This window comes from Tetrao urogallus (genome assembly GCF_951394365.1).
Source record: "Tetrao urogallus genome assembly, chromosome: 1".
NCBI classification, from domain to species: Eukaryota; Metazoa; Chordata; class Aves; order Galliformes; family Phasianidae; genus Tetrao; species Tetrao urogallus.
This window is the reverse complement of record NC_136813.1, coordinates 123,749,235-123,763,914: the sequence shown is the minus strand read 5'-3', so window position 1 is coordinate 123,763,914 and position 14,680 is coordinate 123,749,235. Positions and strand designations below refer to the sequence as shown.

General features: G+C 38.2%; 1 protein-coding gene across 2 annotated transcripts in view; it reads right to left on the bottom strand.

Annotated features, from left to right (window-relative positions):
• Positions 1–7,508: 7,508 nt before the first annotated feature.
• WNT7B (Wnt family member 7B) overlaps positions 7,509–14,680 on the bottom strand; it is a gene marked incomplete at both ends in the record, with an annotated part of 93,616 nt that continues 86,444 nt past the window's right edge. For both annotated transcript variants that reach the window (XM_079536944.1, XM_079536943.1), the window contains one exon: positions 7,509–7,988. In XM_079536944.1, coding sequence (XP_079393070.1) covers positions 7,509–7,988 — 480 coding nt within the window. The remainder of the gene's footprint in view (positions 7,989–14,680) is intronic.

Below are 14,680 nucleotides of genomic sequence, written 5' to 3'. Positions count from 1 at the left end.
TATACAATGATTTTGATCATTTTATCAAATCTCACAAGGATTTGTTCTATTTCCTGGAAACTTTTACACAGTGTGTGGGCTGTTGCAGAGGGTTTGGAGAGGAAGAGTGCTAGGGCTATAATTAGTCAAAATTAACGTGAATGGGGAAAGTCCAAGATACTCAACTTCTGTAAAGAAAACTTCAATCAGAATAAAAGAATCTTGTTCTGAGGCTTATAGAAAGAATAAGAGCTATTATTAATGCTTAGGAGTGGCTGTGTTTGACTAAGAAAATGCCATTGGATCCAAGTATTTATTACTAAACACACTTGAATAGAAAACACGCAGAGAAAACACTTGGTAATTCATTTGTCAAAAGCTGACTGAACTGTAGCCCTGCAATAATTATGAACTGGATATCATGGGCAGAGAAGCTGCTGACCACAAGCTAACTTCCTCATTCTTTCTCCTTCCTTCAGGAGTGGTTTGAATTAGGTAGCCAGCTGAAACTTCCAAAGCACGTATTTTCTTACCGTGTTACTACAAGCCATCTCCAGCTATTTCTCATTTAAGTTCCTACTAACCTCCCCCTCCCTACTCATTTTTCCCCATTCTTGAAATTAAAAAAAAAAAAATTATTCATGCATTGACTTTAATTAAACGCTTCCCCAGTCCTTCTGCCTGCACATACGCACCAAGCACAGTGAGGCAACCTGTGCAGTGAGATAAAGACAGCATTGCTGAACATAATCCAGCAGCTCTCAGGTTGCTTGTCCAGAGCAACAGATATTCTGTATCACCTAATATTAACAAACAAGAGACTTTTTCCCACGACATTATATATTTACTTTAGTCTACTGTTCAAGCTTTGCATGTTGGCTTCCTAAGTCTATTTGATCCCAAATGCAGCTCTGTGCCAGAGCTGCTGGAACAAAATGCAGTGGGTGGACAAACCTGTCCTGCTGCATTGCTTCCAGCCTTTCAAAAAAGAGAAAGCATTTGTCTGACTCACTACTGTAGATATACTAACAGAGCATATTGGTGATGATTTTCTGACTGAAAGTTCCTGCGTCTGCTCAAAAGGTTAACAGGGCAAATATTAAGTAGCTTATCTTTTAAAGAGAGAGATAAGGAAGAAGAGCTGTGATATGCTTGCCAATAAATACATGTCTGTACATCATGGCTGATAATCTCGTACATTGCAGTAACCACATCAGGTAGGGCTGGCAGTTGGAGCCTCCACAGAAAACCAGGACATCTAAGCTGCAGCCCTAGCCACTGAGTTTTGCTGGACCCTTTGGCAAATGATTAGGGCTAAATTATTCTGCCTTCTGTTCCTGAATAGATAAAGGAGTGAGAGGTTTCACAAAACTCCACTTTCTCCAAATACAAAATGAGGGATTTTTTTTTTTCTTTTCACTGAGATATTCAAACTAAAAGACCTACAAATAAAATAAGCATTATCAGGTGTTATTGTGATGCTGATGACACAGCACATCAGCAAGGAAACAAGATCTGTAACTGCAGTTCAAGAATACAAAAATCCTGTCTCTTTAGAAAGGGACAAAATGTGGAATGATTTTACAGAAATTTCACTGAATGTCTTCTGTGTATTTTCCAATTGCACACACATATTTATGTATTCTGAATGTATTGATATATGTTTGTATGCATGTGTAGAGAAATATATGCATGATGTGTGTGTGTATTAGGATTTAATTTGGTGTATACAGTTTTGGAGAGGGGATGTATTTTCCTCTCTCTGAGAAGACTAATCCTTTTTAAGTACTAGTACACAAACATATAATACTTGCTTCAGAAAGAATTCTATGCGATGGCTGACATTGTTGAAAAGAGATTACTATTAAATTTAACAAGACTAAACTGTATTCATTTTTAACAGGCAAGTGCAATCCATGCAGGCAATCAGGATGCAGTTGCCAGGAGAGCCTTTTGGCATAGTCGGAAGTGCGCAGGAATAGCAGCATGGATGGGCTCTGATAGAGTAACCAGGGGAACACTGCAGTGTTAGAATCCTTCACAAGTAGGAAAATGCTGTTAAATGTTCAATCCTTAAATTAATTTCTTTGCACAGCACAAATCTGAAGAGGTAGTCAAAATTATAAACTAACCATGTTGTAAGGAACTGCCTCATCAAACCACTGGACAATAGAATAGTTTTTCAACACTCTTTGAGACTTTTTTTTTGTGGGGAAATAGCTCATAGGAGTTCATTCCCATGGCACAACTTCTGGTGTTCTGTCTGAGTGGCTTAATCACCTGGCCTGTCTGTGTGGGATTTTTCAGAGACGACAGCTGAGCCAGTGCACCCGTAACTTTGTGAAAGGAGCTAGGAGGAGTGATCATCCCATGTGGCTTCCATTTAAGTTGGGTGGTGTGAACAGTCTTCAAAATGTCTTCAGTTTTCCCTTTACAATATGATGTAGGGAATGCTCTTCTTCTCTCACAGAAACAGGAATTAAACAATAAAATCAAAACCTTGTAATCTCCTACAGATTTCCTGTTAGCTTCATTGGACATAAAATGCTGTTTTTCCCTAAATTTCATGGCAAAGGAAGGCAGAGAATAATTATGCAGCCAGCATTCAACACAAACATTTCCAGTGTCTGGTGTGGTGACATTTGTTTGGGTCACCCATGAATCATGGATCATAATCATTTTTCATACCAAAGTACAAGTTTTAGTGTCATAAAGCTGGTTTCTTACTGATCATATGGTATGTTTATAGTGACAAATGGAAAGGAGGACCCAAAACCAAAGTAAACTTTATTATTCCCATTTTGAGGGCCTTCTGTAGCAGCAAGTTACGAAAAGGACCATCCTATAAAATAGAATTGCAATCAGGTCTCCAAATACTGTTATCAGTAAAAAACAACACAAGCAATTTTTCACGTTTACAGCAGTATCATTAACTTTACCTCAGTGCTCTGTGAAATACAACCAACAACTTTATATTATGTGAAAACTGCCATCTTTATTCTCCACCAACCAAATCTTCTGAAGCATGTATATCTGCACTGGAGGAACTGACAAGGAGAGAAATGCAGATCTTTGTTTTAAAAATGAGATGCAAATTTAAAATCTGCAATTGTGTCTCCCCTCTCAAGTAATGATCCAGAACAATTTCCTGATAGCAGCTGAAACACAAAGAAAAATAATTACAAACCTTTGTGTGCACTTGTTCTCCAATAAATCTTCATTTGCAGAGATACAGACAGGGACTGAATTTGAGGGGAAAAAATCTGTGTGAAGTTCAGCATACAGTGTGATTTGTTTTGCATGCATGAGATTTCTCAGTATCACAAAGTGAAATTACTTGCAAACTTCTCTGCCTTTCCATTTTGACGCTTTTTGGATGTAGGTTTATTTGTATATATTTGTGTCCTATTGTGGCTGTCACTCCGGGAGAAAAATGCTGGGTCTTTACTGTAGTATTTACTGTACTGCCTTCGCTGTGGGAACTGTCACTGCAACAAAAGGCCCCAGTGATCAGAAAGGAAATGTGCAGTCATTCCAGTCAGTTATGACAATTGCTGTGAATGCAAATTATCTCCAGCTTTATAGAAAACTTTTTCCATTGAATGCCAAGAGTGCCCTCAGTAGCAAAAGACGCGTTGTTTATATGGGAAATCTTCTATAAGGGAAGGTCTTGATTTGTTACATTTAATATCACTTTGAATTTTTAATCTTAAAGAAAGGAGTCCATGAAAATAGGTGTTTGAAACTTCAAGTGACTTATCTGCAACATGCTTGAAATTTGCTAGAAGAGTTGCCAGCCTTTTGACAAGTTTCATCTACTTTCCAGATGTATTCCAAACGCAATATTGTCATTTGCTATAAAAACTTCCTGCAGATCTATTAACAAGTTTCCCATGATGTAATTAGAAAGAAGGTGCAGTGTTTTCTTTGGCACCTGTGGATAAAATGCTGTGCATACTTATACTGCTGTAAACTCGGGGCAAATCAGTACATTTTAATGAAGTTATTTTGGACTGTGTTCATGTAGAACTTGGCTATGCCTTTATCTATAGCTGGATATCTTTCCTGAGGGGCAAATACAACAAAGGTTGTGCATTTTCTTTGGATTCCTTATAGAAATACACCGTTCTCAATATTAAGGATGTTGCTGAAATTCTGACCAAAGCAAATGCTGTCAAAATCCGGGTCCTGATTAATCTAGGTTTTCAGATGTCTGTAACTTATTTAAATAAACTGGAGCTCATGCAAGTGCACACACAAGAGGCCTTCAAGCCTCTCCTATATGCCTCCATTTCCTCTCTGTTCACTAATCTGTAATGTGAGATTCATGGAAGTGTTTTGGAATCTGAAGCCCCATTGCTGCCAATGAACATTTTTCTCCATTTCATTTGAGACTGTGGAAGTCTCTGGTAGCACCAAGGCTGGTATTAGTTCCCAATCCACTGTACCATCGGTGTAAGTAGAGGGCTCTGAACTTAGATGTCATACACAGGAGCATCCACTGTTCTTTCTCATAAACACAAAACCTGTTTAGAATTTTGAATCTGGATGCCATTTCTCATCAGAGAAGCCCTTGCCTAAGGCATTTCTGCCTTTTCTTTTTTCCTAAGTAAATAATGAACAAAAAGAAAGAGGTCTAGAAGGGGAAAAAAATTAAGTTTTAATGGAAACACATTTCAGCTTTTTTTTTTCTGTTTGCCATAAGACATTGACATAGTAAACAAATTGATCTTTGTTCTTATACTCTTTAATAACATACAGTATTCTGAGTTTTGTCATGGCTAATGTATGGTTAAACCATACTATGTTGCTGGTCACATTCAAACCTCAATTATCACAATTCTTTGACATCAAACTACATTTTTTAAAAGAGAAGTTGTGTGTAACCTACTTCTGTTCATAAACACATTCGTAAAAGCTTTCTTTTTTTTTTCTTTTTTTCTTATTCAGTACAGTAGTGGTAATGGTGTTTTCTGATCAAAACTGCTTTTTCTTGGGACGTAGTTCAAAATCCATGCACTTCTGTGATCAGCCTCTGCTTTGTGCCATACAGCAGTACCTTTCTGAATGCTGCACCCCTACATGAGCAAAGCTTTTATAGGATGCTCTGAAACATGATATTGTAGACAGATAATCCAATTGTAGGATTGTTACAATAGTGAATACCTGACGTAGCTATTTGAAATAGGGGTGTGTAAAAAAAAAGATAGCATCACTTTGGTCCACTTTTCAGAGTGGCTGATGTTATAATATATAACCTTTTTTTTCTTAATGCAGTGTAGTTCACAATAATTTAAAATACTCTATAGACATTTAAACGATATACAATAATATAACTTAATTGGATTCTTCAACTGTACTTAACAAATACTATTCTAATATATTTACAGTATCTACTATCATAAGACTGTGCATTACTGTGCTTGGGAGCTTTATTTGCTTCCTGTCAAGAATGTAGTGAAAGTACAGTATTTTGCTATCATTCAACAATACCCATGAATCGAAAGAACTTTAAATGATATGGAGTGACCCTAACATTTGGGGAGGGGCCCAGCTTCCTTTCGTGCACTCATTTATGCCAAGGCTGAATTTGAACCTGGGGTTGTTGTTTAGAAACCAACAGCATTAACAAAAAAGCATGAGTGCTTAGAATTTCAGTTGCCCCATGAGTGACTCATCAAAGGAGTCTGATTTTCAGAGAGTAAGTGTCTCTGTCAGAAAGGCAGGTCTTCATGAGAGCAGTCAAACTAAGGTCCCCATGTGTCTGGTTACTTTTGATAGCACAAGCCCATACATCTGGGAGGTGATCCTAGATCATCCACATACTCAGCATGGGAGCTAGCAGCACAGCAACTCCACCAGCCCCTTGCCCCAAGAGCACAGTGTGAGGTGACGTGTGCTCCTGCACTGGGTGGGGAGTCCACATGGCTGTGCAGCCCCTCATGATAAGTAAAAGGATGAAAGAAAAGCTAGAAATTTAGATACGCAGATGTTAGTACATTTTTAATCCAATTTTTCTGAAAATCAGGTAGGGATCCCTGCTGCAAGCGTATGACTATATAATTAAATGGGCTGTATTGTAATGGATGTGTCTGTTTAGAATCACTGGGTTTAGCAGTAGTAAAACATCAGAGGATTTTTTTTTTTTTAAATCTCTTAGAGGAAAAAGAAGTGCGAATTAAAATTGAACACTTGTAAAAAGTCCTCTACTTTCTTAATATTCATACATTTATACCAGGGGTGTGTTATTGCCAACCTTAGAATAATGATGACAAAAATTAACCCACGTTTTAGCTTTCTTATGCTCACAAAGCCATCACAATTCACAGGCTGCAGCAACATAGTGTTCAGCTACCATATATTTATTAATATTTATTAACTTCTCAGCTGATTCTGAGCTAATAATTTTTAAAAAACTATTGCTAATCTTATGTTTTAACCATTAAAGGCAAAGTGTAATGCTTGGAAGATCCTGCCAGTGCATTTGACTGCAAAGCAAAACCTTTAATGTTTGTTGAAGCATTTGTATCCCACAACTCTGTACAGGGAGCTGAGGGTAGGTGCTCCATGCCTGAAGCCTGAATCTAAAAGAGTCACTCGTAGGCAGGAGGCAAACGAGAAAGTCTTCATCAAGCATTCGTAACCACAGCTTCACATGATCTTTTGCTCAGTTCTGGTCATTGCCTAAGGCCTACAGAATTTGAACTCTCTACTAGTGGAGTGACAACAGATCAGTAGCATTGAAGAACTTAGGGAGAACCAAATACAAAAATCATAAAGTCAGAGTTCCAATAAGTTTACATTTAGTACAGAATTAAGACATAACTACCCGTTAGTGCTTAGAATTTTTTGATGCTATTAAAAACATAAATAATTATTTTTAATGTTCATTCAAAGAGTTCCAGTGTCACTGGCAGCTGATGTAATTTTGTTAACTTTATTTTTTCAAGCTGATAGTGGAGTATTTCCGCCACAGGTTTTATCTCCCCACCAGTTGTGGTTTTCTCTCTACCTGCTTTCTTATAAATTTAGGGTTTTGCAGCAAGTCTGCTTTGTTCTAGTCAGTGAAGATTTTGTTTTTTAACAAAAAGAAGTCTTTATTTGCACAGGGCTTGGTGTTTCTGTCATAAAATCTGAGAAAGCGTCTTTTTCTTTAAATTTCATGGGAGCTGCAATGCCATCAGCTTCTCTGATATGTATAACGCTTACTTGGAGAACTCTACAACATCCAGATTGCAGCTTAAAAAAAAAAAAAAAAAAAAAGAGAGAGAGAGAGAGAGAGAAAAGTTTCATGTACTTGTCAACATCACCTTAGTCCCGTTGTCCTGTTTTTCAAAGCAGTCACAACAGTCAGCCAGCCAAAATGCACCATCTGTAGAGGTGTAAGTGGTGGGGAGGAGTTGGTTTATGTATTGGTTTATTTTTTTTCCCGAAGAAGATTAGATGTGCAAAATGATGCTGTTGTCGTTTGTTGTCCTCCACTGTCTTCACTGGTGGCAATTTGCTCTGTTCATTTGTGCACGACGCCATTATTTGCAGGTGAACACCTCTGTCCGCTCGCTACAGGTGTTGCACTTCACAAAGCAACACCAGTGGAATTTGCAGTTGCACTGCCACACCTTGGTGTACTGGTGTGTGTTGTAACCTCTTCCACAGCACATCATGTCACACCCATCCGCATTGGGAGAGGTGCGGTTACAGAGTCGTCCCTGGGTGCCAACACTTCCTGTGGAAGCATCTTCCTCACAGTAGTTTGGTGACTTTTCGATGTACACTAAATCTGTTTCCATTGGTTTCTGGTAACTCTTGATCTGCTTGATCTTCAGGAAAGTTGGCTGTCTTAGTCTACTGGCTCGTACCACCTCCACCTGCACTGCAGCATTGTATTTCTCTTTCAAAATATATCCGATCTCTCTGAATTTAGGAAGGGTGGTCCAGCAGGTCTTGGTTGTACAGGAACCTGAAACTCCGTGACACTTGCACTCCAGTTTCATTCTCTCTTCAAGCACCTACATGCACAGATATTGAATATTATTACCATGGGAACATTACATTGCAAGCTCACCTAAGACTCAATCTGTTCAGTTCACGTTAAAGGTCATTAATGCGAGCAGAAATTTTCAATGCATACTTATGAATCCCCTTGCCTTACAGCAGAATGCTTATAGCACATTTTGTTTTATGTGCCGCTTTATCAGAAATAGAGTTTTTGGTCATTTTATTATGAAATACTTGTGTTCTGTTTCCAAATATTGGAAATTATTTACTTAAATTTCAGAAAATGTTTTCAGAGACAAAGTAACACTCTGGAGACTTCAGAAATTTTTCCAAATCACATTCATTTTGAAAGTAGAAGAAAAGAAAAATGCTTTTTAAAAGTGGTATAAGATTCTGAATATTTAGTCTTAATGGCTTTAAGACTAAATTTTATTTAATTTAGTTAATTTAGTTAATTTACAATATTTAAAATTTTTGAACAGTTTTAATATTTGCAGAACAATATATACTATGTGGGTGAATAGGCATTCATGTTCACTGCATAATTAAAAATTTTGCTTACACCAGCAATGGCAATAGCAGCATACATATTAACTACTCAACCCGCAGCATATTATCAGCTTTAAAAGCAGCACTTCTTGCAGTACCCATACCCATTTCACAGAATCACAGAATAACCAAGGTTGGAAAAGACCTTCAAGGTCATCCAGTCCAACCATCACCTATCACCAATAGTACTCACTAAACCATGTTTCTCAACACAAAATCCAAACATTCCTTGAACACCTCCAGGGTCGGTGACTCCACCACCTCCCTGGGCAGCCTATTATTTCACAAAAATGCTCATCCATAAGAATATTTTTTGCCCCAGGGCAATGGTTGTGCAACTTTAGAGGAAATAATATACAATGTAGGGCCCCACTGAGCTGTGAGCCAAAGAGAAGAAGGAGCATTTATTATTGCTATTGCTTTGTAATGCCTAAAAATATCTCGTTCTCATTATGGATGTGCTTTCTGGGCTCAGTGAAGGTGTTGCCACCAGCCCCCGGAGGAGGCTGACCCAGCATCAGGTGTGCCCTAGAAGAGATAAAAATGCTCTCCTGCCTCTTTTGTGCCTGGAGGAGAGACAGGCCTCAGGAGAGCACCTCTGTTTTCCTGTCCTTACATGACCACGACTGCACTCACAGCCACCATTATATTATGAAAATCAAGGCCTAAAAACAAAGCAAACTGATCTTTCCCCTTTGCACTGGGAACCTAACTAAGAAATACGAGCTATCGATCTTGTCTTGAAGCATTACTGATGCTACAGACCATCTCCTATAGTGGTTTCATTGCAGATCCCAGAACATGACTGAAATGGGCAAAGGATAAAAGGGCCGAAATCTGAGTACAATGGCATAATGAAGTAGAAGGGAAGTAAAAAATGCTTACTGCTTAAGAAACTGGCCTTAAAATAAAAGCTGAGCAGATCTGGTTATCCCTGCAAATAGAGGACACTCTCCCGTGTTGTTTGAGCTTCAGTTAAATTGTATGTTTTGTATTTTTCCCAAATTTCTGAGGTTTCAGTATTAAAGAGAATATTTAGTTTTAATTCCGCCTTGCCAACATACAGTAGGAAGAACAAGACAGCTGGGCAACCTAGTCAAAAATACCTTAGACTTTCTGGAAACAATGGCTTTCCTATGCCAAAGTCCAGCCAGTTCTTCAGTGCTTAGAGACAAAAAATCTGACTTCCAACAAGGATTACAGGCTTAGTACAGCTGCAGTGCTCTAGAAGGAAATCAGCTGAATGATGAACTGCTTTATATGGATATAAGTTGCTCTCTGCTGAACTGTATCACCTTCCTGTCTTCCCAGACAGAAAGCTTGCCACCTTCTGCCATGACAGAATCATTTCAGTATCAGCAAATAGAAAGCTGCCTTATCAAATAGTCCAGGGTCCATCAGGACTCCTCTGACTCTACTTTGTGTATGTGTAGGAGGATGTGATGGTTTGAGGTCTTCTCCCACTGCAGAGAAGATTACAATCCTGTTCCACAAATCTGATATTTGGATGCCCATTATGTTTCTATTTACTTTTTTTAATCATTATTATTGCTTATGTGTTTCACTGATACTGCTGAAATACATTATTTTAAACCAGCCTGATTCTATAATTCTCTCTTCCAACTCCGCAAACATTACAAAACATTACAAAAATTTGTAGCAGAGGGTGGACAGAAGCAACTTTCTTTATGCCATCACTATAGAGCACTACAAGTTGTAAAAACTTCCAAGAAAGCAGCAGAAATGGGTCAGATTCACCACACCTGATTTATGTTCCTCTTCTCCCTAAGTAACAGTTCTTGGTGAAGCACAACCTTGTGTTTTTGTATGCATTTCATCAGGCTTTGCATGTGTGTGTGACATCCATTTTTCAGTTCGAAAGGCAAAGCAAGTAACTTGCCCAGAAGGCAGAAGGAGTCAGAGCTTGTGAGGCTCCTGATTCCATGGGCTTGGCACTCTGGACACTGCCTTGAGGAGTCTTGGCCTCTCTCTACAACAGAGTGTCACTGTTTCTTAAAAGTAAAAATATTACCCATTCTGGTGTCCTAGGTGCTATCTATGTATATGTATATTTATATGTATGTGCATGTCTATTTACTGTGTGTACCAGTGTGTATTCTGTTGAGACACTGCCTTTATATGCAGCACTGCCCAACACACTCTGTAGCATAATCTGCAGTAGCTTAATCCCAAATTTTGATTATTTTTTTGTCTTTCTGGAGGTCCAGTTCCATGAGTCATTTTGTTGTATAGAAATCAGATTCCACTATAGTATTTTTTCAAATATTCCTGATTTTTATAATTGTGAAAGAACCAGAAAATGCAAGCCATGCAAGCTCAAAAAAAACCCCAGAAGTTTCAAAATGTATTAATTTGTGATCCTGAAGTCAATGTTTCAGGGTTTTTTTTATTTTATTTTTTGGAGGACTTTTCTCATGAATGTGGAATGCTTGGGGTTACAACACTGAGTGCAGGCCCAATCATCAGGTAGTTAAATTCCTGAATGCTATAATTTGTGTGCCCACAGTCAGCTGTGGGTATAAAATTGTGCCCAAAAACTTGGAGGTCAGGGAATGTATGGCCCAAACTTAGCAGATTTGAAGTAAGACTTTTCTTCCTTTTCCACACAGATGCTGCTGAGAGTTCCTCTTTGCTAGCAAGCCAGCACACTCGGGCTTTTCTTGAGGTGTGGCCATAAGGCCCCACAAGATACTATAAGGAAATCCTTGAGAAGACCCTGCTGCTTCTACTTTGCACCTTGCCATTCAGACAGAAAGCTGCACCTTTGTTGCTGGGATCTCAGCAGCTTCTTACTCTCTTACTCTTTCTCTGACAAAGGTGTTACCATTTTGTCATCACAATGCTATGATAGAAGAGTGGCCAGTGTTTTCTTCCTGTATGTCCCTCCAACCTAGTTTTTCTCAGCAGAATTCCCATCAGAGTTTTGACCCTGAACCCTGAAGGTACTTATTTACTCAGATCTGATACATGATGCCAAGGTAGGTGCCTGATTAAAGATTGAAAATCATTAGCTCATATGACCCACTCATTCAGCAGTTTCATTTGTCATATGTCAGTGCCTCATATCTAATCTCAAATAGTTTACAGCAAGATCTACTTCCCAAAGCAAATTCCCATCGTTGGACCGTGCTGCCTCAGTCTAATAGTAGGAACATTCTTTACGTCCATTTTCCACATGCAGGCCCACTCCCACCCCAGTAGGATCTTGCCAAGTAAAATTTTCTAACTGCTGCTACTTTGCTAAATGAATTGTGAAATATAATGTTAAAACTTTCTTATTCCACAAATTTTTATATCTATATAAATCATACATTGAAAGTGCAATTTGAGGGTTTTCCACTGCCAGTTAAGTAGAAAAACCTAGCAAAGACTGAAATAAAACAGAATGATACGCATGAAAAAAAAACTCGTTTTTTCAAGTTCCATATCTAGACCCAACTGCATAACATCAGATACTGTTTCTGTACATATTAAAAATCCTATCTGGATAAAATATGTAAAAACAATAGTAACATTTTGTGTGTGTTTGTTTTGGCTTGCCTTTTCTGGTTTGTGTTTTTCTTAGTGGAAATGCACATTTTTGGACCAGATGTTGAATGTAACAAAATCCATATTACTTTTTGACTGCATTATCAAAAAGAAATAGAAGACTTTAAGAGTTTTTCCCCATCAAAAATGCAAGTAATCAACTTTTGCTTTGGGTAATATCAGTGCCCAAAGAGATAGATTTTGGTCATAAGATGTCACTATCTCTTTGCATACTCAGGCAACTGCAGCCACAAGAACTTATGGCTTGCCAGTGACAAGTGGGCATTAGCAAACTTTAGCCTCAGTGCAGCCTGGGGTCCAGTACTGCTGGCAAAATACTGACCTCATGGACCCATCTGGGAAACAAAGCTGGGTTTGATGTTGGTCTGTATGTGTTTTGTATTCATTTGTTCTTTATTGGTTATTTTTGTTGGTTTTTTTTCTTTTCTAATTTGGAAAGCTAAGCATCCTAATATTAGTAATGCTAGATGTAATGTAATTAGATGTAATGCTACATACAAATGTTCTGAAAATATTTTTTAATAACAGTTGAGTGAACCTGAAGTTGAGCAGCTTATGTCATATTTCATCAGGTTGTGTCCAGCTCTGGTGAAGACGGGGCATAGTGAAGCCAGCAAGAGTGGAGTTAGCAAGAGGGCTAATGGTACTTCAGCTGCGTATTTTAATTTATGATGTTCCTGTGTAAAGTGATGAACTGACTTATCATGTTTACTCCCTCTCTTTTTGCATCCCTATTCTTATTGTTTAGTTTGATGGGAGCAAGGAGCTTTGAAGCGGATCAGTACCCAGCCACAACACGAGACAGCTTTTCTCTGGCACTGGCTAGAAGTCATCAGGACTGGGGACCCTCTGACTTTCTGAGAGGCATGAATTGACCTCCTGCCTTTCATCAGCCTCCCTAGGTAAGGCATTCAATCCCATTGTATTCCCACTGAATACATTGCAAACTGAAAAAGGCTGTTGCTTTCCTTACACAAGTTCTCTCCCTGGCCAGCAGGAATATAAGCCTGGAATTTTGAGAACTGTTGGCCATCAGATGAAAGCCCCTAATATTAAGATGGACCGTAGAAACTTGCCCATCTGGACCTCTTCCCTACCTTCTAGAAGAGGAGAGAATAGCTAAGTATGAACAGAAAACTGCTGCAATTGATTGAATTGTTTGAAAAGTATTTTCAAAGGGCAATGTTGAAAAAAGCAGAAATCTGAAGAAGCACCCCTTAAATCATCCTCAAACCAAGTGTGATTGCATTATTTCACTATCTTTTTCGGTGGAAACTTCTGTAAAGATTACAAGGAAATTTTTAATCATCATCTTAAAGAGAATAAAATACTTCACTGCTGGTTTTGATGTGTCAGGCAAAGAGATGTCAGGTTTGGAGGGTGTGCAGTAGTGTTTTACTAGATAAATGATATGTGCATCTTGTATGCATTGCATGATATGCCATGGGCATGCCCATTTTTAGAATAAAACCATTTAACAACTTCTAAAATATTTGGCTTTTTCCCTCCTCTAATTTTAAAGCAATACGTTCAAAATGTAGGATAGTACCAGATGTAGCTTCTGGCAGTCAACATTAAGGGTGTGTTTCTGGAAGAAAAAAATAGGCTAGTAAATCCAGCCCAACTGGAAGCAGGAGAACTATCCTCATGAGATTTTGAGCCAAAGCTTGCATACTCAGGACATATGGATAAGCATTCGTTATCCATCTAACCCACCCAAGCTGTAACACCAAACTTTTTGAAGTTGGATTTATATCTGTCTGCAAATCAGTTTAAGTGGGAAAATGGAAAGTATGCCATTGAGCACGACTATCTAAAGCTTTTCTTTTGTGAATATTCTCAGAATGAAAGTGCAATGAAATAATGTTTCTCCTTTAGAGAAAAAAGGTTTCAGTAAATAATAGGCTTGGGGCTGCAAAATCTGGAAAGTCACATTCTTAAATCACTGAAATTACTTAGGAAATAAAGTCACATTTTTAAGAATAATTTAGGCTCATAGGAGAAGAAAAATTGTTGGTTTTTGCTTTTGAAAGTGGAATTCAGTCTCTACTGCAACTTTATAACATGTATGTCATCAAGAATTTGGGAATTGGTTCTAATACTCATGTCCTGCTAGGTGACTGTGAGGGCAGTTTGCAATGTGTTAAGGCATACTAAGCATCTCACAGAAGCTGGCTTATTAATTTAAATATTACAGGTGGAGTGAACTCAGCTAACACTTTCTTAACATATTTTACGAGCAAACGATGCATATAAATTTACATGTAGGTGTGTATAATTATGTGCACAAGCACAGGCTGTAGGTGTCTATACGTGTGCATGTGTATTATATTTAATGGTGACCAACAAATCACTTCATTAGCTGTTCCACTGCCAAAGCTTGTCAGCAGAAAACTCTTCCCAGTACCACAGTTCTGTGGTGCCAGCAACTGTGAGAACAAGTCATGGCTCAGATGGAAATGTTGCCCCAAGTAATTGAATAATCTCTTGTAAAGAGAGTCTGATCTTATTTTTATTTTTGTCTCTTTGTCAAATGGATTTTGACTCTTACAGCTTTGAGTGTAAAATAAGATGTTGTCATCTT